This window comes from Bos grunniens, chromosome 3 (genome assembly GCF_055505025.1).
Source record: "Bos grunniens cultivar Pamir isolate PY7600 chromosome 3, Bosgru_T2T1.0, whole genome shotgun sequence".
Classification (NCBI taxonomy): Eukaryota; Metazoa; Chordata; class Mammalia; order Artiodactyla; family Bovidae; genus Bos; species Bos grunniens.
This window is the reverse complement of record NC_141167.1, coordinates 14,304,790-14,331,466: the sequence shown is the minus strand read 5'-3', so window position 1 is coordinate 14,331,466 and position 26,677 is coordinate 14,304,790. Positions and strand designations below refer to the sequence as shown.

Here is a 26,677-nt window from a genome sequence, read left to right as displayed (position 1 = left end):
TTAAACATCTCTTCATGTGCTTATTTGCCATTTCTGTATCCTCTTCAGTGAAATATCTGTTCATGAATTTTGCCCACTTATCTAATTAGATTTTTTTTTTAATTTTTTATTTTTTTTATAATTAGATTTTTTTTAACTGTTAAATTTTGAGACTTCTTTATATATCCCAGACCTAGTCCTTTATAGAATATGTAGTTTACAGATATTCTCTCAGTCTGTAGCTTATGTTTTGATTGTCTTAGCAGAGTCTTTCACAGAGCAAAAGTTTTTAGTTTTGATGAGGTCTAGTTTATCAGTTTTTTCCTTTTACGAGTCATGGTGTCATGTCTAAGAACTCTTCACTGAGCCCTAAGTCTTGAATTTAATCTCTATGTTATCTTCTAAAGTTATGTTTTGCACTTTACATTTAAATATGTGATTTATTTGAGTTGGTTAGTTAAAGCATGAGGTTCAGATTTTCTTTTTGTTTGTGAATATCAGAATAAATTGCTGAATAGACCATTCTTCCTTCACTGAGTTGCTTTTATACCTTGTCAAAAATCAGGTGGCTGTAGTTTCATGGAACTCTTTCTGGCTTCTCCTTTTTGTTTCATTGATCAGTGTGTCTATCTCTCCACCAATACCACACAGTACCACTGGAGCTGTAAGTCCTGAAATGAGCGAGAGGGATTCCTCTCCTTTTTTGCTCATTTACTGATTAGTTTATGTATTTCTCTTTTAAAAACAGTTGGGTGTCTGTTTTTTTTCTGTGATAACAATAGGCTTTCACTAGTAAGCTACTTTATAGATGCTGAAAAACAAACACAAAATATGTCCCTTTGAAGACACAGTAGTATTTTTCTCTTAAGAAGTGAGAATGTAACTGCTTTTCCAAAAACACTCATGCTTTGAAAAGGGCATTTTGAAAACTGGTTATTGGAAATCATTCCATCATTATGTGATTTTTGCTGCTGAAGAAGATGAAGTAACTCTTTTCAGTTCACACTTAAAAAAGCCAGAAAACACTTTTCTCATCTGATTTAAAATTTCTCAGTGGAGAGTTTTAGTAAATTTTAAACTTACTGATTGTTAACACTTTCTGATTAGTTTGCAAGAACAACTGACTGATGTTAGGGAAGGTGGGAATTAATAGCCATATTATAACAAATTTTTTGGATAATTGGAATGAGCATAGACAATTATGGGGCTTCCCCAGTGGCTCAGAGGGTAAAGAATCTGCCTGCAATGCAGGAGACACAGGAGACACGGGTTCCATCCCTGAGTGGGGAAGATCCCCTGGGAGAGGAAACGGCAACCCACTCCAGTATTCTTGCCTGGAGAATCCCATGGACTGAGGAGCCTGGCGGGCTATAGTCCATAGCCTCATAAAGAGTCAGATGCGACTGAAGAGACTGAGTGCATGTGCGAGCGCACACACACACACGCACACATACACACAGACAATGATGCAATTCTTCCAGTTGAAACTGGACATTACTTTTTTAATTTCATATTTTAAGTGATTAAGAAAAAAATTTCTATGGAAAATAACTGAACTTAAAAGTACATCTTTGCGGGTCTTGGTGGTGGTGGCTGTGGAGTGAGTGCAGAGTGGTGCCAATATGGGGGCCCAGCTGGGTACCCTGGGCCACAGGGTCCTGTCCCCAGTCTGGCTCCTGTGCAGCCTCCTCGGGAAGCTGTTTCAGCGCTCCACCCCGGCCATCATGCTCCAGAGTTGGGACATCAAGTGCCCGCTGTGGCTCATCAACAAGAAGGTCATCAGCCAGGATACCTGGCGGTTCTGCTTTGCTCTGCCGTCACCCCAGCACATCCTGGGCCTCCCCGTTGGCCAGCACATCTACCTCTCTGCTTGAATCAATAGGAACCTGGTCCTTTGGCCCTACACGCGTGTTTCCAGTGATGATGACCAGGGCTTTGTGGACCTGGTCATCAAGGTTTACTTTAAAGACACCCATCCCACATTTCCCTCTGGAGGAAAGATGCCCCAGTACATGGAAAGCACAAAGACTGGAGACACCATTTGAGTGCTGGGGCTCCAATGGGCTGCTGGTCTACCAGGGCAAAGTGAAGTTTGCCATCTCTCTGGACAAGAAATCCAACCCTGTCTTCAAGACGCTGAAGTCTGTGGGCATGATTGCTGGAGGGACTGGCACCACTTCAATGCTGCAGGTGATCCATGCCATCATGAAGGACCCCAGCGATCGCACCGTGTGTCACCTGCTGCTTGCCAACCAGACCGAGAAGGACATCGTGCTGCAGCCTGAGCTGGAGAAACTGAGGAATGAGCATTCTGCATGCTTCAAGCTCTGGTACATGGTGGACAGAGCCCCTGAAGCCTAGAAATACAGCCAGGGCTTCCATCCCTACTACCTTCCATCCCTGGAAGAGGAGCCTGCTGGTACAGATGTGCAGACCCCTTCCCACGAGCCAGTATACTTGCCTGGACCATGTGGGCCATCCCAAGGAGTGCTACTTTGCCTTCTGATGGATGGGCCCTGGCTGCACCCACTTCTCCTAACACTGTTCATTACCACCACTTTCCCTTGCATCTCCTGCTGTGGCTGGGTTCAGCCTGGCTTGGCCATGCCTGGGAGGTCACCCTGCTGGGCTGGCCCTTTGCCTTTGGGAGCAGGGCTGTGTTACAGGTGGGCTGCTTTGGCCACCTTTAGGGCAGATTCCTATTTGGACCTCGCTACAGATGCTTGGGCCCTTGCCCTTCCTCGCCCCACTCTCGCCCCCAGCACACACACTACTGGGTAGAGGCTGCCAGCACCATGCACCCCGCCCTCCCCAGCGCATCCCACGCTCTGGAAATAAACATGAAGGTACCGGTAATTGCAGGTGCCAGGCCCCTACCCCCTGCCTCGGGACCCTTGTCTCCTCCTCCCACCTGCCATTCCATCCTGGCAAGGTGCCTCAACAGCCCCCCACTCCCTCTTCCTAAGGCCCAGCAATCACAAATCTACCCCCTGAGAAGAATGACAACCCTGTGCCAGTATAACTAATAGTGTCTTGGGCAATCACCATTTTTCATGTGCATTTGACTTATTTCTGCTTCAGGGCCACTGCCAGGCCTCAGCACCTGACACTGCATGGCAGGGAACACCAAAATGTCCCTTTGGCAGGGGCTGCTGGGGTGAAAGTCTGCCCCCATCCCAGGGCCCAGCAGGCCTGGCCAGCAGGGAGTTAGGCTCTCCCTGGGGCTGGAGTGGGAGGAGGGAGCTGGCTGAGGGCCCTTCCAGCTGGCACATGTGCCCTCCCAAAACCTCAGCCTTGCCCTCAAAGACCCAAACATTTGGGAGGCTTTGGAAGTTCCAAGCAATCGACCTCCGATCATGTGCCTTGGGGTCCTGGGCCGCCAGCCCTGGTGGGAAAGCCAAGATCATGTGTATTTATTTGTCTGTCCCAGTACCCACTTCTGCTGCTCTTGCCCCAGGTGGGGGAGATTTAGAGTACAGTCTCTTTCCTGAAGAGACGTTTTCATTGGCCTTGACGTTGCTTTAGACCACAGCATGTTAGTCTCTTGCATATCAGCTTTTTCAGAGTCATTTATGAGCAAACATAACATTAAAGTAAAGTTGCTGAGTTGAAAAAAAATCTTTGCATTTCTGTGGCATGATATTTAACCAGGGTTTTAAAATATAATAATGCTTATTTAATAATGTGTACGTGTACTAAGCTGCCTCAGTCGTGTTTGACTCTTTGTGACCCTATGGACTGTAGCCCACCAGGCTCCTCTGTCCATGGGATTCTTCAGTCAAGAATATTGGAGTGGGTTGCCAGCCCTCCTCCAGGGGATCTTCCCGACCCAAGGATTGAACCTGTGTCTCTTGTGTCTCCCGCATTGGCAGGTGGGTTCTAATGCCACCTGGGAAGCCCTTATTTAATAACACTGCTCATTGAAGGATTTTTTTAACACTAATTTTTAGAGCAGTTTTGGGTTCATGGCAAAACCGAGAGGACAGTGCTGAAGTTTCCCATTCATCGCCTGCCATGACACCTGCACAGCCTGCTCCATTTTCAACAGAATGGCACATTTGTTACAACCGATGAACCTACATCTATGGCATCACAATCACCCAAAGTACTTTAAAACTAGGGTTCATCTTTGCTGGTGTACATTCTGTGGTTTTGGACAAATGAATACTGACATGTATCCATCATTATAGTATTATAAAGGGTATCTTTTTACTGTCTCCATTGTTTCCTTTTCCAGAATGTCATATAGTTGGAATGATACACTATGTAGCCTTTGCAGATTGGTTTCACTTAGTAATATGCTTTTCGGTTTCCCCCATGTCTTTTTATTTCTTGATAATAACTTTTTGTGTCATTAATGAAGTAAAAATAATTTAAGAATATTATGTTACCAATAAGTCCCATCCTTTAAAATTCTATGTGATTTTACAAAACATTAAAGAAGTGGTACATATATTGATACATGTAATTTATAAGTAAATATACCCGTATTGCAGGGGGTGGCTGTATTAGTTTCCAAGGCCAATATGACCTCCTCTTAGCCATTCACATCTGTAACAATTTTCCAAACAAGGTCACATTCTGAGGTGCTGGGGGTTAGGACTTAAACCTATTTTGGGGAGGGGGAGGACCCAATCCGACCCATGGCAGTGCTCAAAACTTTACCAATCACAACTGTGCCTGCTTCCTAGAGCAGTGGGGATGGAAAGTGGGAAGCCTTGGTAAAGATGCGGTAAAGAGGTGGGCTTGGCCAGGCCTAGTGATGCAGCTCCCCAAGTTACTTCCCCCCTGCCTCTGTGGATGCTGTTATTCCACCTCCTCCATGTGTTCCTGCACACACTCGTTTTTCCTGGCTCTAGTATCTATGCTTGTTTCCCCCACAGCTGGATTTCAACATGTGGAATCAGCTGTGCCCCAGTTTCAGTGCAGAGAGAGAGAGGAGAGAACGTGAATAACCTGTTCACATCCTCTGTCTGTTTTTGCAATACCTTTTGGCAGGTATCTCTTTGCTGAATCGGTCTCTCCTTCATACTGCTGCTGGTCAACTTCCTCAAACACATCCTTCCTAAAATATTTACAGTGGCTAATAAAAAGTTGAAACATCCGAGATTTTTTTTTGGAGCGGGGAGTCGGGGGGAAGGGGAGCTGGGCTGGGTCTTCATTATGGCAGGTGGGCTTTAGTTGCCATGGGGCAATTAACCCAGGTCCCCTGCATTGGAAGGTGGATTCTCAACCACTGGACCAGAAAGTCCCTGAAATGTCTGAGATTACTCTGTATTACCCTCCACCATCTGGCCCCACTGCTTTTTATTCTTTTCTCCTTTTTCTTCAGGGAAGAATATATATGAAGATGTTAGACATGTTTACATAACATAAAACATTTTAAAAAATCACTTTTGAGGTGTAATTGACATACAAAGTTTTGTACATATTTAATGTATATTGTGGTGTTGGAGAAGACTCTTGAGAGTCCCTTGGACTGCAAGGAGATCCAACCATCCATTCTAAAGGATATCAGCCCTGGGTGTTCTTTGGAAGGAATGATGCTAAAGCTGAAACTCCAGTACTTTGGCCACCTCATGCGAAGAGTTGACTCATTGGAAAAGACTCTGATGCTGGGAGGGATTGTGGGCAGGAGGAGAAGGGGACAACAGAGGATGAGATGGCTGGACGGCATCACCGACTCGATGGACGTGAGTCTGAGTGAACTCCGGGAGTTGGTGATGGGCAGGCCTGGCGTGCTGCGATTCATGGGGTCGCAAAGAGTTGGACACGACTGAGTGAGTGAACTGAACTGAATGTATACAACTTGCTGAATCTGGAGAAAAGTATACACCCAAAAAACCATCACCACATTCTATGCCGTAAACATATCTATCATCTATGAAAGTTTCTCCCTGCTAGTGTCTTTCTTGCTTTGCTTTTTATTTTTAAACGAGGGAAGCAGTAATACTTTATTTTACCTTTTGACCCCTTTCGTCCATTTCTCCCATTGCTTTGCTTTCTTCCTGGATTCCTTCATACGTAACATAAGTCTAGTTTCCCTATCCTTGCTCCTGGCAAAGTGTGGTCACCGAATCAGCAGCACTGGCCTCAACTGAAATCATGTTAACATGCAGAATTCTGGGGTCCCACACCAGACCTACTAACCAGAATTTGCATTTGGACAAGTCCACAGGTGATTCATAAAAACTGAGAACCACTGGCCTGCACTCCAGCCCTGGGTCCCCCAGTGTGACTGACCATCAGAAGCACCTGAAGAACCTGTTACAACTAAAATATTATTCAGATCACACCCAGATCTACTGAATCAGAATCTCTAAGAACACGGTCCTAGGATCTGTGTTTTTCTTTTTTTGCTTTTTCATTTTTCTGTTCAGTGAGGTTTTTTGTTGCTGTTTAGTCGCTCTGTCACGTCTCTCTTTGCCACTCCATGGACTGCAGCCCGCCAAGCTTCTTGCATGGAATTTCCCAGGCAAGAATACTGGAGCAGGTGGCCATTTCCTTTTCCAGGGGATCTTCCGGACCCAGGGATCGAACCTGCGTCTCCTGCAAGTATCCAGCATTGCAGGATGACTCTTTACCACTGAGCCACCAGGGAAGCCCTTAGAGAGGTATAATTGACATATAATAACTACTGAACTTTAAAAATAATTTATTTATTTTTGGTTGCTCTGGGTTTTCGGTGCTAGGCGTAGGTTTTCTCCAGTTGCGGCTCTTCGTTTTGGTGCTTTGGGGTGGCTTCTCTTGTTGCAGAGCGCAGGCTCCAGGTGCTCATGCTCAGTAGTTGTGGAGCGTGGGCTTAGTTGCTCTGCAGCATGTGGAGTCTTCCTGGACCAGGGACTGAACCCATGTCCTCTGCATTTGCAGGTGAATTCTTATCCACTGTACCACCAGAGAAGTCCACTGCTGATGTTTTGATGTGTGTATATAACTGTGAAACTATCCCCAGTCAAGGCAATGAACATTACTCCCTTCAGAGTTCCTGTAATCTGTTGGAATCACTTCTTCCTGCCTCTCCTTGTCCTCCTTCTGCTTTCCCCTGGCAACGGTTGACCATCACAGATTAACTTGTATTTTCTAGAATTTTATATAAATGGAATCATGAAATACGTACTTTTTTGGGTCCCTTATGTTATTCAGCATAATTACTCTGAGGTGTGTTCATGTTGTTGCTGTGTATAAACAGCTGATTCCTTTTTGTTGCTGAGTAGTCTTTCAATGTGGGAATACACTCAAATTTGTTTATCCACTCTCCAGCTGATGGACATTTGGGAGGTTTCCAGTTTGGGGTTATTACAGATGAAAGTTACTATGAACACAGTACAGTCTTTGTGTGGACAAGTATTTTCAGTTCTCTTCGACGATTACCTAGGAACAGACTGGCTGGATTCTACCGTAGGGTTATATTTAACTTGTAAGAAACTATCAAACTTTTAAAATAGCTTTTCTAAGATATATCAATAATTCATACAACCTATAATGCACCCATTTAAAGTGTATAATTCAGTGTTTTTTAGTTGATTTACAGGTTATGCACCCATTATCACAATCTAAATTTAAAACACTTGTGCTCCAAAGAAACCCTGTAGCCATTAGCAGTCACTCCCCACTCCTTACCCCAAACCCCCTCCCTAGCCTTAGGCAGCCACTGATCTAATTTCTAATCTACCCATTCTAGACATTTCATATAAATGAAATAATATACTATGTGGTCTTTTCTCGACTTTCTTTTTAAGCATAATGTTTTCCTCCTTCACCCACGTTGTAGCACGTATCCGTACTACATTCCTTTTTATCGTTGGATGATATTCCATTGTATGGATATACCACATTTTCCTTATCCATTCACCATTTGGTGGACATTTGGGTTGTTTTCACTTTCGTCTATTATGAATAACACTGTCATGAATATTTGTGTACAGGTTTTTGTGTGAATTTCTTGTGTATATATTAATATCTGCAAATGGAATTAAGTCATATGGTAACAAAGTGTATAGTTTTACATCCCCACCATAAGTTTCAGCTCCTCTATATCCTCATCAACACTTGGTATGATCAGTCTTTTAATTGTAGCCAATCTGTTAGGTATATAAAGGCATTTCATTGGGTTTAAATTTGCATTTCCTAATGACAGTGATGGTGAGCATCTTTTAATGTGCTTAGTTGCTACCCATATATCTTCTTTGGTAAAGTATATGTTTAAATCTTTTGCCAATTTAAAAACTGAATTAGGGACTTCCCTGGAGGTCCAGTGCACTGTTAAGAATCTGCCTTTCAATGCAGGGGACACGGGTTCAAGCCCCGGTTCGGACACTAAGATCCCACATGCCTCAAAACAACTAAGGCTGTAACGAACCACAGCTAAGACCTGACACAGATACAAACAAATATTTTAAAAAATTGATTTACATTCCTTATTATATATTCTAAGTTCTTTATCAGATATATGACTTACAAATATTGCCTCCGAGTCTGTTGCTTGTTTTTTCTCTTAATAGTACATTTTGAAGACTCAAATTTCTGAATTTTGATTAAGTATAATTCATCAGTTTTTAAATTTTAGGAATTACGCTTTTAGCATCATATTTAAGACATTTTGCCTGATGTAAAATCACAAAGATTTTATCTATGTTTTGCTCTAGAAGTTTTATAATCTTAGACTTTACGTATAGGTATATGATCCATTTTTATACATGGTGCAAGGTATGGACTGAAATATCACATTTTTGCATGTAAATGTCTAATTGTACCAGCATCATTGGTTGAGAAAACAATCTTCTCTTTACTAAATTGCCTTTGCATCTTGTCAAACTCAGTTGTCCATATATATATGTGGGTTTATCTCTGGACTTTCTGTTGTGTTTTGCACTCATCTCACATCCTAGTAAAGCAATGCTCAAAATTCTCCAAGCCAGGCTTCAGCAATACGTGAACCATGAAATTCCAGATGTTCAAGCTGGTTCTAGAAAAGGCAGAGGAACCGGAGATCAAATTGCCAACATCCGGTGGATCATCGTAAAAGCAAGAGAGTTCCAGAAAAACATCTATTTCTGCTTTATTGACTATGCCAAAGCCTTTGACTGTGTGGATCACAATAAACTGTGGAAAATTCTGAAAGAGAAGGGAATACCACACCACCTGATCTGTCTCTTGAGAAACCTATATGCAGGTCAGGAAGCAACAGTTAGAACTGGACATGGAACAACAGACTGGTTCCAAATAGGAAAAGGAGTACATCAAGGCTGTATATTGTCACCCTGCTTATTTAACATACATGCAGAGTACATCATGAGAAACACTGGGCTGGAAGAAGCACAAGCTGGAATCAAGATGGCCAGGAGAAATATCAATAACCTCAGATATGCAGATGACACCATCCTTATGGAAGAAAGTGAAGAAGAACTAAAGAGCCTCTTGATGAAAGTGAAAGAGGAGAGTAAAAGAGTTGGCTTAAAGCTCAACATTTAGAAAACGAAGATCATGGCATCTGGTCCCATCACTTCATGGGAAATAGATGGGGAAACAGTGGGAACAGTGTCAGGCTTTATTTTTGGGGGCTCCAAAATCACTGCAGATGGTGACTGTAGCCATGAAATTAAAATACACTTACTCCTTGGAAGGAAAGTTATGACCAGCCTAGACAGCATATTCAAAAGCAGAGACATTACTTTGTCATCCAAGGTCTATCTAGTCAAGGCTATGGTTTTTCCAGTAGTCATGTATGAATGTGAGAGTTGGACTATAAAGAAAGCTGAGCACCAAAGAATTGATGCTTTTGAAATGTGGTGTTGGGAAAGACTCTTGAGAGTCCCTTGGACTGCAAGGAGATCCAACCAGTCCATCCTAAAGGAAATCAGTCCTGAGTGTTCTTTGGAAGGACTGATGTTGAAGCCGAAACTCCAATACTTTGGCTACCTCATGCGAAAAGCTGACTCATTTGAAAAGACCCTGATGCTGGGAAAGATTGAATGCAGGAGGAGAAGGGGGACGACAGAGTTGGATGGCATCACCAACTCAGTGGACGTGAGTTTGAGTAAACTCCGGGAGTTGGTGATGGACAGGGAGGCCTGTCGTGCTGCAGTTGATGGGGTCACAAAGCGTCGGAGACAACTGAGCGACTGAACTGAACATCCATTACATACTATCTTGATTAAGTAGTTTTCTACTAAGTTTTGAAATTGGACACCTCAGTGGTCCAACTTTGCTCTTTTTCAAGTTGTTTTGGTTATTCTAGGTCCTCTGCATTTCCATGTAAACTTGAGAATCAGTTTGTCAATTTTTATAAGATAGTTTACTGGGATTTTGATTTGGATGGCAAAGTATCTTTAGATCAACTGGGGGAGAATTGACATCTTAACAATATCAGAGTCTTCTAACCAACGAACAAGGTATAGACTTCTGTTTATTTAGGTCTTTCAGAATTCCTTTCAGCATCGTCCTTAGCTTTCAGTGTTTAGGGCTTGCACATTTTTGGGGTCATATTTATTTCTACATTTCATATTTTTGATGTACTGTAAATGGTACTATTTTTAAAATTTCTATTTCTGATTTTCATTGCTATTACGTAGAAATACAGTTGATTTTTTTGGTATTGACCTTGTACCCTCTTGATAAAGTCATTATTTCTAGTAGTCCAATAGTTTAACTGTTAAACAATGAACTTCTAAAGAGATTTAAATAATAACAAAATCCTGTATATTTGCCCATGTTCTTACCATTTCTAATGCTCCCTATGCTTTGTGTAGCTTTATTTTTCCATCTCTTTTTCCTTCTTCCTGAAGATTTTCTTTAACATTTCTTATAGTATGGAAATGCTAGTCATCAATTATTTCAGCCTCTGTATGTCTGAAAAAGAAAATCTGTCTTTTGCCTTCATTTCTGTAGTGCATTTTGAGGTTTAGAGTCCTAGCTTGACAGTAATTTCCTTTCTTTACTTTAAAATGTTGCTCTCCTGTGGTTCTCATGCGCATTGTTTCTGATGATAAATCTCCTGCCATCCTTATCTTTGTTTCTCTGTATGAAGCATGTCTTTTTATTCTAGATGCTTTTGAGACTTTCACTGTTTTGAAGATGTGATTCTGTTATGCCTTGCTGTGGTTTTCTTCATGATTCCTGTGTCAGATTTGTTGAGGTTCTTGGACCTGTGGGTTTATAGTTTTCACAAAACTTTGGAAAAAAATTGGCTATTATTTCTTCAAGTATTTTTTATGTGCCTTCATTCTTCTAGGGATTCCTACTATGCACTTATTATTATAGATATTATGAGGCTGCTTGAAATTGACCTATAGCTCATTGATACTGTATGTATTTTAAAAAATATTCTTTTTTTTTTTTTAACCCCACGGCATGGGGGATCTTAGTTCCCTGACTAGGGGTTGAACCTGTGTCTCCTGGAGTGGAAGTGGTGAGTCTTAAACACTGGACTGCCAGGGAAGTCCCCTGTGTTTTATTTTGGACAGTTTTATTGCCACATCTTCATGTTCACTAAACTTTCCTTTTGCAATGTCTAATTGGTCAATCAACTCAACAAGTTTATTATTTCATCTTAGATGTTGTACTTTTCATCTTTAGAAGTTTGATTGAGCCTGTTTTATTGCTATTTAACTTTTGAACACATTGAATATATTTGAAATAATTATTTATTGCCCTTATTTGCTAAATCTTAACACCTGTGTCAGTTTGGGTAACTTTAATTAAAATATAGTTGATTTAAAATGTTGTGTTAGTTTTAGGAGTACAGAAGTGATTCAGTTGAACACACACACACACACAATCTTTTTCAGATTCTTTTCCCTTGTAAGTTACTACTAGATATTGAGTATAGTTCCCTGTTCTATACAGTAGGTCTTTGTTGGTTATCTATTTTATATATAATAGTTGTATATATTAATCCCAGACTCCTAATTTATCTTCCCTCTTCCCTTTTGGTAACCATAAGTTTGTTTTCTATGCCTGTGAGTCTATTTCTGTTTTAAAAGTAAGTTCATTTGTATCATTTTTACAGATTCCACATATAGACAATATCATATGATATTTGTCTTTCTCCGTGTAGCTTACTTCATTTAGTATGATAATCTCTACATCCACCTGTGTTGCTGCAAATGGTATTATTTCACTCTTTTTTATGACTAATATTCCATTGTGAGGAATGGAATGGCTCAGTGGCAAAGAATCTGCCTGCAGTGTAGGAAATGTGGGTTCAATCCCTGGGTCAGGAAGACCCCCTGGAGAAGGAAATAGCAACCGACTCCAGTATTCTTGACTGAGAAATCCCTTGGACAGAGGAGCCTGGAGGGCTACAGTCCAGGGGGTCGCAAAAGAGTCAGACATGACTTAGCGACTGAACAACAATATTCCCCTGTGTATATATACCACATCTTATTTATCCATTCATCTGTCGATGGATATTTAGGTTGCTTCCATGTCTTGGCTATTGTAACTAGTACTGCAATGAACACTAGGGTGCGTGTATCTTTTCAAGCTATAGTTTCCTCGGGTGGGATTGCTAGATCATAAATAAATTTACTTTTTAAAATTTACTTTTAGTTTTTTTTTTTTAGTTCTGGTAGGTTTTAGTTGATTTTTTTCTCTTCAGTATGGGTCATAACTTCATGCTTCTTTGTATGTCCTGCATGTCTTGAGTTTTTGTTTGGATGCTAGACATTTTATCTTTGGATGGTGGGTATTATTGTTTTCATGTAAGTATTCTTTAGATTTGTTCTGTAACTCAGTAAAGTTACTTGGAAGGAGTCTGAACTCTAGCTGCTGAGCTCTATATAGACCTAGACTCTATCTCATCAACTTGAAGTTTACTGTTATCTGCCTAGGTTTGCCCTTCATGCACGGCTACCTGCAGTCTCTCTCAAGGCAGTAGCTAGGCAATTAGTCAACTCATTTATTTCTTGTTTCTTAGGGTTCATTGTCCCTTGTTATCTGATGTCCAGTATCTTTAAGACCACTGTTTCATATATTTTGTCCATTGCTTTCAAGCAGGAGGAAAAATCTTGTCCTGTTACTTCATTGTGGCCAGAAGTGGACATCTATATTTTAAAAATAAATTTCTCATAACTAAGATACAACCACCCCAGCTCTAGCTTGTAGGTTAACATTTGAGAACCACTGGGTCCATATAGCCCTAATGGACTGCTTCTCACTGATCTTCAGTAACCCATATAACTTTGTCTTTGCTTTTCCAGATCCCTAAATCCTTGCCTTCTTCCCCCTTTTTTTCCTGTGCAAATCTTAAAGTGTCTTCAGAATTTAATCAAAATTCTGTCTCCCCACGTGCACCCCAATGTTCACTGCAGCACTGTTTACAATAGCTAGGACATGGAAGTGACCTAGAGGTCCACTGGCAGGCAAATGGATAAGAAAGTTGTTGTACATATACACAATGGAATATTACTCAGCTATTAACAAGAATGCTTTGAGTCAGTTCTAAAGAGGTGGATGAAACTGGAGCCTATTATACGGAGTAAAGTAAGTCAGAAAGAAAAACACCAATACCGTATATTAGTATATGGAATTTAGAAAGATGGTAACAATGACCCTATATGTGAGACAGCAAAAGAGACATAGATATAAAGAACAGACTTTTGGACCCTGTGGGAGAAGGCAAGGGTGGGATGATTTGCGAGAACAGCATTGAAACATGTATATTACCATACGTGAAATAGATCACCAGTTCAAGTCCGATCCATGAAACAGGGCACTTGAAGCTGGTGCACTGGGACAATCCAGCCCAGTGGCTGATTGATGTCAATGTATGGCAAAAACCACCACAATATTGTAAAGTAATTAGCCTCCAATTATAATAAATAAATTAATTTTAAAAAAATGCTGTCTCCCTCCTCTCAGAGTAGCAGGGCCTCCACCTTTCTGCTCAGAAAGTCATTCTTTCCTAAGTGCTTCCATAAACAAATTTATCACATTAAAAAAATCACAGTAATTATTAGTCTGAATTTTTTGATAACTGTTTGATCATACATTTGTAAGATTCCTAAGGTCAGACACTTCCCCTTTTTTGCATTAAGTGGCTACTTTTTAATGAGAACTTCCTTTTTAAAACTCATTTGACTGCTTTTTGGCTGCACTGGGTCTTTGTTGCTGGGCTCTCTCTAGTGGTGGTGAGCCGGGGGTGGGGTGCTCTGTAGTTGGCTCCTCACTGCAGTGGCTACTCTTGCTGTGGAGCATGAGCTCCAGGGTGTGGTCTCCTGGCCTGTGGGATCTTCCGGGACCAGGAATCGAACCTCTGTCCCTGCACTAGCAGGCAGATTCTTAACCACTGGACCACTAGGGCAGTCCTAAAGTAGGTTCTGAAGTGTACTGTATCTTAAAAAATGAAGGAGGGACTTGAAGGCAAGGGAATAATAGAGCTAAGCAGTATGGAGAACACTTCAGAGTTGGCATAAGGTAGTTCTAAAGCCTTGTTTTGGTTCAGACAAGTAAGATTGAATTAGCAAACAGGATTTCATCTTGCTTGGTGAAACTGATTGAATGGTATATTAAGAAGGATTCTGAAACCACATCTTGACTCCATGAGAAAGCTAGCCCGTAGATAATAAAATGTTGGAATGTCTCACGTATTTTGATAGTTTTGGTTAACTGTGTAGGATATTTTGAAACAGTAGCTAACAAGTATTTAACACATGTCAGGGAGTATTCTAATCATAATGTACATGTAAACTCATTTATTTCCCCTGACAACCCACTGAAGTTCTATTTAACACCGCTATTTTTATAGAAAGGGAAACAAAGGCACAGAGATATTAAAAAACTTGCTCAAGTCACACAGTTGCTAATTCTGGCTTCAGAGTATTTGTTTTTGTTACTGTTATATTGTCTTCATATTGAGCATTTAATGTTTCATAATAATTGAGAGAGATCACACGGCTATCCTTTTCTAGTATGGAAGCAACAAAGTGAATTTGTTGTTTGTTAATATAATGGCCAAGCTTCCCCAACTTTTACCTTAGATTAGAAAGATTTATCCTTCATGATTCTTACAGTCATGTCTGAAATTCTTTGTGTTTTATTTCTTTAGGATCCCTTGCCAGCTCCATCTTTGACCCACTCAAATCTCTTGTGGGTGCTTCAGGAGGAGTCTATGCTCTGATGGGAGGCTATTTTATGAATGTTCTAGTGGTAAGAATTTTGGGGATGAATCTGTAGACCTTAAGAAAAAATTTTAAAATAATTACTGGTATTTGGTTCAGGGAATCTTATTTATCAATATTTACTAAGCACACACCTTCCATCTGACCACAAGAATTTTCCTTTCATCTCTGATCTCAAAAGGAATAAATACTAAAGAAAGTTCAAAGTTGCAAAAGAGAAAAGTCAAAGTCCCCAACGCAGTATCTGTTACCAGTCTGATATACATCTGTTCAGATGTTTTCTGTATGTGTGCAAAATTCTACCAGTAGTAACACTGCAAAAATGGAACCACCCTTACATTATTCTGCATCTTAACAAAGTATCCTATCTACTCATAGGGTACTTGAGCAGGACACCGAAATCCAGCCCAGTCTTTCCAGGCGCTCCACAGTACCTTCTATATAGTAGCCCTACTTATTCAATTTTTCATTGAAAGAAAAGGTCCAGGGTGATTACAGCTTTTTACATCTCAAAATAATGCTGTCAGGAATGTACCTTCATCTGTCTTTTTGCATTTGTGTGATTCTTTTGTAGGCAAGTTCCTAGAAGTGCATTTACTGGGTGAAGGCTTTACATTTTTATATATAAAGGCCTCCAAAGTTGGCATACCATTTTACACAACCATGATATAGTAGGTGAGATGCCAATCACTTTTTAAAACAGGGTAAAATCCTGATTAAATTAACCCTTTAACCATGTAGGTGTGCCTTAAAAATACGAGGAAAAATTTGAAGCAATTAAAAAACTGTTCCCAAACTAGAAGTCACTTAGAAAAACGTTTTTCAAACTTTGGGTCACATCACATTAGTGCTTGTGAACTCAGGTGGAGGGGCTGTGAAAATCCTTTTACACAGAAATTTCAGTACGTGTCATGTAAAATAAGAGTAGGTACTGTTTATGCGTGTGCTGGATTTTTACGTAAATTATTTGTTACTGTACATCTTGGTCACAACAGTTTGAAAATAACTGATTTAGAATTAACATAGCTATTTCAGCATGTCTCACTGGGAAGAGAGTTAATAACTTTAAAGGGAAGGGACAGGCAATTTGGGTTGAAGTGGAGGTATCTTTCTGAGTCTGCTTGGTCCTCTGGTAACACATGAGGGTAAATGCAAGTTGGTCTGAGGCTTTTTGAAACTAAAATCAAACTGAGTGTTTTTGGACCAGTGTTTTTAATTTTTAAAAAATTATCTTAAAAAGAAATCAAGGTAATGCTCAAATTTTAGCTGTCTTTGCTAACTCCTACTTAGAAAGAGGGTAAAGCTGTATCAAATGAATATTAAACAAAAAACTTGGAAATATTTTCACCAGATTTAGTTTGACAGCATCTATTAACTATCTGTGACATATTAAGAGTTGATTTTTTATTACTTATACTTAGCATATTTCTTGCTATTTCAAGGAATATCATGTTTCATTTTCACTCCAAAGTATACTGGCACTGTACTTCCCAAATACATTTGAAAACTGGACTGTTAACACTGATGCTTTGATTGGCAAACATTTGACACACTTTATTTTAAATGAAAAAGCAGATGGAGGGGGAGTACAGTTGAGATTCCCTTTGCCAATAGATAACTTGTGTTATTACTGTCATTTATCTCTTTGCAAGAATTTTCAAGAAATGATTCCTGCTTTTGGCGTTGTCAGACTACTCATCATTGTTGTTATAAGTAAGTGTGTTCTGTGAATACTTCACATCTTCAAGTTTATGGGTTCAACCTTCAGAAGGCCTTCTCATATTTCCCAAACACATCCTACATGTCCTGATGCAGAAAGATATGAGTGGAGTTTTCACAGACCCTTGTGGGTGGTTCTTAGAGGTGCCTGTTTCTGGGGTGTGGGGAGTTAAGAGAGTAGGGCTCGAGGTACTCTGTCCACTTCATCCACCATACCATCACTTATTTTTTTATGTTTTTTAATTTTTATTGGAGTATAGTTGATTTACATTGTGTTACTTTCTGCTATCATTTATTTTTTATTAAATTAAAAAATTAATTATTTAATTTTATTTATTTTGGTTGTGCTGGGTCTTTGTTGCCACATGGCTTTTCTCTAGTTGTAGGGGGTGGGGGCTACTCTCTAGTTACAGCGCTTGGGCTTCTCACTGCAGTGGCTTTTCTTGTTGAGGAGCAGAAGCTCTAGGATGTGCGGGCTTTAGTAGCTGCGGTTCCAAGGCTCCAGCTGCTGCTGCTGCTGCTGCTAAGTTGCTTCAGTCGTGTCCAACTCTCTGTGACCCCATAGACGGCAGCCCACCAGGCTCCCCCGTCCCTGGGATTCTCCAGGCAAGAACACTGGAGTGGGTTGCCATTTCCTTCTCCAATGCATGAAAGTGAAAAGTAAAAGTGAAGTCGCTCAGTCAGCACAGGCTTAATAGTGGTGGTGAACGGGCTTAGTTGCTGCCTGGCACATAGGATCTCCCCAGACTAGGGATCAAACCCGAGTCTCTTACATTGGCAGGTGGATTCTTTACCACTGAGCTACCAGGGAAGCCCTATTTATTTTTGACTGTGTGGGCTCTCATTGCGGTGCAAGGGCTTCTCTGGTTGTGGTATGTGAGCTCAGCTGCCCTGTGGCATGCAGGATCTTCATTCTCCTAGCAGGGATCCCACATCCTCTGCATTGGGAGGCAGATTCTCACCCACTGGACTACCAGAGAAGTCCCTGTCATTTATTTTTTATACACTGGATTTTTCTCATTCATAAACTAGATTCTGTATACAATTTTGTTTGAAAGGGAAACCTTAAAAACCATTCACATTATCCATTTTCTTCTTCAATTTCTACATTTTCAGATTAAAAAAAAACTGATCTAGGATATAAGCATGGAGTGGTGGCTGAGGATTGCTGATGAGAGCAGAGGTGGAGGAAGAGAAGGGTCAGGGAACTAGGAAGATGACTGATGTGGCTTTGGAAATCTCAAGAATGATAGCGGAGAATGACATGCTGAAGGAGCTTAGGAAGCCTCATTCTGGAGAAGAGGTGGAATTTTAGCTGGGTCTGAAAGTCAGGATTTTGGATGATGGCAAGCCATACAGAGCAGAAACAAACAAGAGCAAAGGCAGGGCTTATTACTTGTACATCGAGGCCTGCTCCTGCTGCAGATGTATCTGCACAGAGGTGTGGGGAGAAGGCTGACCTTGAGGCTCAGACTTGAAGACAGAGACAGAAGTGACATTTGATACAGGCTACTTTGGGCTGTCAGGGCTTCCCAGGTGGCGCTAGTGGTAAAGAACCCGCCTGCCAATGCAGGCGACGTAAGAGACGTGGGTTTGATCCCTGGGTCGGGAAGATACCCTGGAGGAGGGCACGACCCACTCTACTGTTCTTGCCTGGAGAATCCCATGGACAGAGGAGCCTGGTGGGCTACGGTCCATGGGTTGCAAAGAGTCTGACATGACTGAAGAGACTTAGCACACGCGCATGCAATTTTGGCTGTCCACATAGTAGGAAAAAAATGATCCTGCAAATTGGTATCAAGTGTTCAAAAAACAGACTAAGTTTAGTTTATAAATGGTATAATTACAAAACAGTATTTCACCCAGATAGAAAAGAAGTGACTTGTTTGTAGTTTATACCATACCGTATATAATGTTTTCTCCATAGACATCGAGAAATTTAAAAAGAGGTAAAGTAGTCAGCACAGGAAGGAGGGCAGATGTCTGGGAGTTAGTTAGGAGGAGTCACTGTGTGGGCTGAGCTACCTGAGTTGTTAAGGGTCACAACCAGAACCAAGGAACAAGCCCTTAGAAAAATATTCTTACGCAAGTTACCTGGGTTTTCAGTTGATCTGTTTCTGTCAAATAATGACTTTTGTAAAATAAGCCTCAAACTCTCAGTGGGGAAATGATTTTAATTCTCTAATACTCTTTAATGGTGGAGTTAAAACCCTTTCCTCATGCACAAAGTTATCTCCAAATACAGTTTATGTAACATTCTGTCATTCTCGAGGTAAGTAATACAGTCACTGAAGGATGTGGTTGCATTATATCCTACAAACACAGGTAGGCCAGCTAACATCAACCTTCCCCACATGCCATTTTTTCTAAAAGTTCTTCCCCGGTGGCTCAGCTGTAAAGAACCTGCCTGCCAATGCAGGAGATGCAAGATGCAGGTTTGATCCCTGGGTTGGGAAGATCCCTTGGAGAAGGAAAGAGCAATCTGCTCCAGCATTCTTGCCTGGAAAATTCCATGGACAGAAGAGCCTGGCAGGTTACAGCACATGGGGTCTCAAAGAGTCAGACACAACTGAGCATGTACGCGCACACACACCTACAACAAACTCCAGATTAATGAAACACAAATGCATTTTAATTTTAAGCATGTTTTCTTCGGAAAATTTATAGTTTTTTTTTTTTTTTTTTAATGGTAAATATTATTCTTAACTGTGAAGGACAGTTGGCCTTAAGGACCTTCCTTCATTAGCACCAATTTTTAGATGTGTTTTCTAACAAAGCAACTGAGCTTCCCTGGAAAAAGTTCAGGACATCTCGATTTTCATCCTTCAAAAAACCCATATAAAGGCAACTCCCTTAAAAATGAGTGTTAGGTTTTATTGAAGATAATGATTTGGCTTACTGGAACAAGGGCTTCTTTTCAGGTGGGAAGACAGGTCTCAGTTTAGAGACTGCAGCAGTTTAGAAGTAAACTCCCCTTGGAAGCAGAAAGGGCCAGGCAGATACAAATCAGAAGGCAGGAGAGAAACTGAATGGAGAAACTGGCATGCTAAGAGTTACAGAGTTTTTTTGAAAGGCCTCCTACTGTGAAAGACTAGACCAAAGTAGCTGTTTCTAGTAAGTCTGCCCTGTGGTGGTTTTCTTATACTTTCCTAGCACTGCATCTGTTATTTACACTACCTCAGGGATTGCAAATGACTTAAAATACAATAACAGCCACATTTATCTAGCATTTGGTGTGATAGTCATTTACAATTAAATTAATATTGAGTACTTCCCCGACCTCAATTCCTACCCAGTGACTTCAGCGTCGATACTGTATTGAAAGGGAAGCTAGCCGGAACACATGGTCCCGATGCTATTTTCCCAAAGGCAAGGACTAGGTCTTTCCGTCTCCTGGGGCACTCACTAAGTAGAGCATAGAGTATTGGGGGATGGGTGTGGAATGTGACAGTGGAAGGAGATGTTTCCAAGCTCACATGTAGGGCAGAGTTCTTCTAACCCAAGAAGCCACCACCGATATGACTTATTTAAGCAATGTCTAAGTTCTGGCTCTTATTGTTCCATTAGTGACTGTGGAATCACTTCCTTTCTCGGGCTGTCTTCTGTATTCCTGATGGTAATTATGAAAGGGTTAATGGGGAGGCAGGTCTCACTAAGGGGGCCAGAGGTCCCCAAGCTGCAGGAGGAGACAAATGGCAAATGACAGTGGTGGGCTTTTTTTTTTCTACATTCCTTTGCTCCCGCTTTAGCCAGGTAGCCCCACTCCAGTACTTTTGCCTGGAAAATCCCATGGATGGAGGAGCCTGGTAGGCTGCAGTCCATGGGGTTGCGAAGAGTCGGACACACCGAGTGACTTCACTTTCATTTTTCACTTTCATGCACTGGAGAAGGAAATGGCAACCCACTCCAGTGTTCTTGCCTGGAGAATCCCAGGGACGGGGGAGCCTGGTGGGCTGCCGTCTATGGGGTCGCACAGAGTCGGACACGACTGAAGAGACTTAGCAGCAGCAGCAGTAGGCTCCTTTAATTCTGTTGCTATGAGACAATCCGTTCTTCCTGAAAGTTACTTTTTCCCACCTTGAGGGGCTGATTGCCCAACAAAACAATACATCTTACTCATGGGAATGTTTTTCTTAGGCTATGTTAATAAAACTATGTATCTTGCTTGGAGGTCTGTTTTCCTTTAGTATCTTGCCAGACACATCGAGGTCCAGAGATGACTCCCGGTGTGTAGATGTGTCTGTTGTGGGAGAGAGCTGCACCTGGTGCAACTCTCTTAGCCTTGAGGTGTTTTTTTTTTATCTATGATCAACAGCTTGCTAAAGACTATAAGATGCCTTGCAAAAAACTGCAAAAGGGCTTCTCTCCTGTCTCCTTCTGATGTCTATGTGAGAAGCTTTCTCTCTTTTATACTTTAATAAAATTTGGCTACACAAAAGCTCCAAGTGGTCAAGCCTCGTCTTTGGCTCCACATCAAAATCCTTTCCTCTGGAGGCCAAGAATCCCAGCATCGTTCATGGCTAATAGCCACAACCTTTCATCTTGGGATCTTCAAGACAAGGTGTAGGCTTTCATCTTTTAATCTGGGGTGATTAGGTGGGTGAGAGTGAAGCCCCCATAGTCAGACGGCTTAAGGTTCAAATCCCACCACTGCCTCAGAGCTCTGTGGCCTTGGGTGAGTACTTAGCCTTTGTGTCTTGGCTTCTTTGTGTATAAAACACCAGGTCTTTCCTCACTCGAGATGCTGCAATAGTGGTAATTGGCTTGCCTGCCTGCTTCTGTCTTTACTTCTTTAGAGTATGCTTTCTATATGGCAGCAAGAATCATCTTTAAAAAATGTGAGTCAGGGGGTTTTCCTGGTGGCTCAGTGATAAAGAAACCACCTGCCAGTGCAGGAGACACGGTTCAGTCCCTGATCAGGGAAGATCCCACATGCCATGGAGCAACTAAGCCTGTGCCACGACTATCGCGCCTAGGGGACGCAACTGCTGAGCCCTCACACTGCAACTACTGAAGCCCGTGAACCCTAGAGCCTGTGCTCAGCAAGAGAAGCCACTCCAATGAGAAGCCTGTGCACCGCAGCTAGAGAGTAGCCCCCACTGGCCGCTCATGCATCAGTGAAGACCCAGTACAGCCAATAAGCAAATAAATAAAAATTATTAAAAACCCAAGCCAGGCATGTCACTTCTGTGCTCAAAAGCTTTTGAAGGGTAAAAGTCAAAGTCCTTACGAGGGTCCATAAGGCTCTATGTGATCTGCATCTGCCATGGTTTGATCTCCTCACCTACAACTTCATCCCCAGCCTGAGTCCAGAATCATCTGCAGGTCTTGGTAAAGCACAGTCTGTTGAATCGTACCTGTAGAGTTTCTGGTTCAGTAAGTTTGGGGTGGGCCTGAGAGTTTTCATTTCTAGTAAGTTCCCAGTGAAGCTGGGAATCCCCAGTGGGAAGTGGAACCATCCTTTGAAAACCGTCGACGCCATCAGATCAACTGCTTTGGTATTCCTCACACACCAGGCACTGTTGGCTCTGCCTTAGTGATTTCGTACTTCAGCCTGCCTAGAAGGCTCTTTCAGAGGTCAGCATGGCTTGCTCCCTTATCTTCACCAAATTCTCCTTGAGATCCTTCCTGCCTCTCCAGTTAAACATCACACCCGACTCCCAGCATTCTCAATTCTCCTTCTCTTTGTGCACTCTCTACAGCACTAGGCACCCTTTGACAATACTGTAACGTTTTACTTTTTCATTCACCTTTCCCAGCTGGACTTTCAGTTCCATGAGGCAGTCTAATCTTTTCATGGCAGTATATCCACCACCTAGAATAGTGGCTGGCACATGAGAGATCATTAATAAATACTTGTTGGATCGATGCATCTATAAAATGGGATAATGACAGTACCAATTTCATGGCATTGTTGTGAGGATTAATGATACAAAGTTAGTACGTGTAAAGTTCTTAGAACAGTACCTGGCACAGAGTAAGTCTCAATAAATGTTACCGTTGCTAGAGGGGAACCAGAAATAACTGGTATACTGTTGTGGAGATCCTGGGGCTTCATCAGGCTGTTTTCCCTTCTAGTTGTGTCGGACATGGGATTTGCTCTTTACAGACGGTTCTTTGTTCCTGCAAATGGGTCTCCGGTGAGTTCGGTTTATTATTTTTTAAGTGAAAATTTGTCTACCTATGGTATCTATCAATAGCTAAAAAGGGTCACCAAATAGGGGCAGCAACAGTTGTGAGATTTAAAGCTGTCAGATTTCCATTTGGAAGGTAAGAAAATTCCTGGCAAACCAGCCTTTTGGGTTGTCCTTTTCACTTCTCCCATAGCCCAGATAACTGGCTCTAGTTCTCTGCACCTGCTATACGGGTAGCTATTCCAAAAAACAGGAGTGAAGGGACTTTACTGTCTATGGAGGATAAAATGCATATTGGAAAGCAGCAATAATATGGGTCCAGATAAATTTACAATATAAAGAAAACTGACAAAGATTTCCAGTTTTATTGAAATTGGTTCCTAAATTTGGTAATTTCTGCTTGAGTTATTTGTGCGTATGTTATTACCTGTGTTTTAATTCAGACATTCCATTTATGTGGGATAGATTATGCTCCTATAAAGGACCCTCACTGATCTCAACTCTTACTCTCTTGGCTGGCCTTGTACAGAACCATCCTAATGCAATGACGGCCTAGAAGAGAGACAGGCTGGCTGTCGCATGTACTCAAGAGTCAGTGAAATGACATTTTTTTTAGCTTTGCATGATGGAGTTTTCTTGTCTGTTTTGTCTCGCTGCCTCACTGTTCAGACTTTTAAGACTCTGACTGGGATGGTATTTGTTCTCTAATAAGTGAGATGCAGCTGAAATATACAATTAGCATTTTCTTCACTTATTTTCATTTTCTCCTTTTCTCCCAAGGTGTCTTTTGCAGCTCACATTGCGGGTGGATTTGCTGGAATGTCCATTGGTTATACCGTGTTCAGCTGCTTTGATCAGGCACTGCTGAAAGATCCAAGGTTTTGGACAGCGATTGCAGCTTATTTAGCTTTTGTTTTATTTGCTGTGTTTTTCAACATTTTCCTATCCCCAGCGAACTGACTTGCCCCTAACACAAACCAATGAATAAAAAGGGTCATCTGGGGGAAAAAAAATCAAAACCGGAGAACTCTCTATGAAGAAACAGAGAAGTCCCAGGAAATGCTAACAATTTTATAAAGAGAACAAACACCCCTGAAGTTGTCGGTTTCAAAGACTGCTTACAAAAGGGGTTAGGGTTTAAGGAAGGAGCTCTTCCGATGGAATGAGGGGGAGGGGGAAGAGAGAAAAGGGAAGGGAAGTAAGAACCAGAGACTGGCTCTTTTCTAGGCATGCTGTGTCAAGGGTATTTATTCTCTAAAAGAACTTGCTCTTAGGAGGATATGGTATAGAGATTGCTTGATAGAATCCACAAATAATGTACTCTGCTGATAATAAAAACTTTTCATATCTGTCAGACTACTGATTATCACTTTCCATCACTGTTTTGAGTCAATAGGTCACTGTTTAGGGTGCTTTATGTGCATTATTATTAATCTTGTTGACAACCCAGAAAGGCAGCTATTACTCTGCATCTTAGAGAGGAGGCTATGAGAATTCTTAAAAAAGAAAAAAATTAAGTACTCTGTCTAAGAGGGGGCAGGACTTAAAGGTTGCTAATGACTTGACAGGGCTTCCCAGATGGCTCAGTGAGTAAAGAATCCATCTGCAATGCAGGAGACACAGGAGACGTGCATTTGATTACTGGGTCAGGAAGATCCCCTGGAGGAGGGCATGGCAATCCACTCCAGGATGGAGAATCCCATGGACACAGGAGCTGGCTACAGTCCATGAGGTCACAAAGAGTGGGACATGACTTAGTAACTAAACAAGACGTGCTATCGTTGACTTAACCATTCCTCTATTGAACACTTGAGTTGCTGCTGATTTTGTACCATTACCAACAGTGCTATGCGATCATCCTAGTATGCTGCTGTGTCTTTGAGAATGATTGAATGAATGGGTATTTCAAGCATCCGGAAGCAGAAATGTTATGTTAATTTTGATAGATTTAAACTACCACTTTTTTCTTTTTTTTGGCTGTGCTGTGCCACACAGCTTGCAGGATCTTAGATCCCCAACCAAGGATTGAACCCAGACCACCACAGTAAAAGTTTTGAGTTCTAACCACTGGTGCGTGCTAAGTTGCTTCAATTGTATTCAACTCTTTGCAACCCTATGGACTGTAGCCTGCCAGGGTCTTGTGTCCATAGGAGTCTCCAGGCAAGAATACTGGAGTGGGTTGCCACGCCCTCCTCCAGGGGATCTTTCCAACTCAGGGATGGAAACCGGGTCTCCTGCATCTCCTGCACTGCAGCCAGATTCTTTACTGCTGAGCCATCAGGGAAACCCCCTAACCACCGGATGCCAGGGAATTCCCTAAATTACCTTTTAAATAGTTGTATTCATTTATATTCTTACTGATATTATATGACAGTAACAGTTTCCTCATACATTTGCCAAAAGGTGGCTTTATAAATCTTTAAAAAATTTACATTTTGATTAAAAATATTTTATTTCAATTCATATGTAACACTAATGAAGCTTAGCATTTAAAAAGTTTATTAATATTTATAATTTATATATTACACATAATATATAATATGCAAGTATGAATATATATATGTATATATATATTTCCTGATGAAAGGGTCGAATTTAAACTGAAAAGTAGCTATTAGATAGCAAAGAAGCCCAAGGAAGAAATATTTATCTGCCATCACCAACCCACTAGGTCAGTACTCTGGAGATCTTTAATGACCTAAAGTGCAAATAGAAAACTAGACAGAGAAATAGCATTCATCTAACTATGAAATCGGACATGACCCATTGATTATTAAGACCGACGACTAAGAAGTTATTATCTAGTTAGGTTATTTTGGTACTAGAAACATTGTTTACATTACCAAAAACAGTGATATCTTTCTGGGTCTCCAGGGCGCAAAGTTACCATTAAAAAAGCACACATATGTCTGGCATTTTAAGTTTGACATTTCTGAATAATACAGGAACCATTTATTCAGCTTAATTTTGGGCTCATAGTTTTAGTCTTCTAAACTGTGCTGTATTAATCAGAAATATTAGAAATATTCTTTCTGTGGGCTGCCCAGTAAGGTAGCCACCAGGCACATGTAGCTGTTTACATTTAATTAAAATTAAATGAAATTAAAAACGGTGTCTCTGTTACACAAGCCTTGTTGCAAGTACTCAATAGCTATGTATTAATAGTGGCCATCTTATTGAACAGTGCAGACAGTCTACTTCAACACTGCTGCAAAAAGTTCCATTGGATTAAAAAAACTTCCATTGGGTGGTGCTGTTTGAGAGGCAAGAATGAAGGCAGGGAGATGCAGTTTAGCTGACGGCTGATTCACTGCGCCGAGCTAAACCGAATCTGCTCTACACCTGCAGAGGGACACGTGGAGACAACACGTTGAAGACGGCTGTGGTGTAACTTTAAAGTGTGATCTGCTTCAAATTTACCTAAATCAAGAAAGGTCTGTGTTAATGTGTCTTAGCTAATTAAGAGTCATTTGAAATATTTTTTCTTTTTCTTTTGAATTTTATGGTACTGTATCTATGTATATTAGTATTCATGCTATTTGCTATGAAAGCTTTAGGACCTAAGATTTGAAGCTACATAACAGTGCTTCCTCTTTCAGAAAATACTATGCACTTGTCCTTTTAGGGAAAAAAAAACAACTTTAATTTTCTTTGGTAATTTTAAAAGTAAAGTGCTCATGGTAAAAGAAATTAAACAGATATATAATTATAAAAAATTAAGTCAAT

General features: G+C 41.1%; 1 protein-coding gene and 1 pseudogene across 16 annotated transcripts in view; both read left to right on the top strand.

Annotated features, from left to right (window-relative positions):
- RHBDL2 (rhomboid like 2) overlaps nucleotides 1-24,305 on the top strand; it is a 58,256-nt gene extending 33,951 nt beyond the window's left edge. For 4 of the 15 annotated variants that reach the window (XM_086379913.1, XM_086380032.1, XM_086379920.1 and 1 more), the window contains 4 exons: nucleotides 15,026-15,126; nucleotides 16,751-16,811; nucleotides 22,896-22,957; nucleotides 23,732-24,305. In XM_086379913.1, coding sequence (XP_086236039.1) covers nucleotides 15,026-15,126; nucleotides 16,751-16,811; nucleotides 22,896-22,957; nucleotides 23,732-23,911 — 404 coding nt within the window. In that variant the 3' untranslated portion in view covers nucleotides 23,912-24,305. Of the gene's footprint in view, nucleotides 1-1,230; nucleotides 3,598-3,929; nucleotides 5,084-6,492; nucleotides 6,594-6,849; nucleotides 7,094-15,025; nucleotides 15,127-16,750; nucleotides 16,812-22,895; nucleotides 22,958-23,731 lie in introns of those variants that run through there. The other 11 variants (XM_086380016.1, XM_086380021.1, XM_086379987.1 and 8 more) reach the window with 5 other exon arrangements.
- LOC147375042 (NADH-cytochrome b5 reductase 3 pseudogene) lies at nucleotides 1,602-3,597 on the top strand (annotated as a pseudogene). The gene has a single exon (XR_015156135.1). The product of XR_015156135.1 is annotated as an NADH-cytochrome b5 reductase 3 pseudogene (transcript).
- Nucleotides 24,306-26,677: the final 2,372 nt, after the last annotated feature.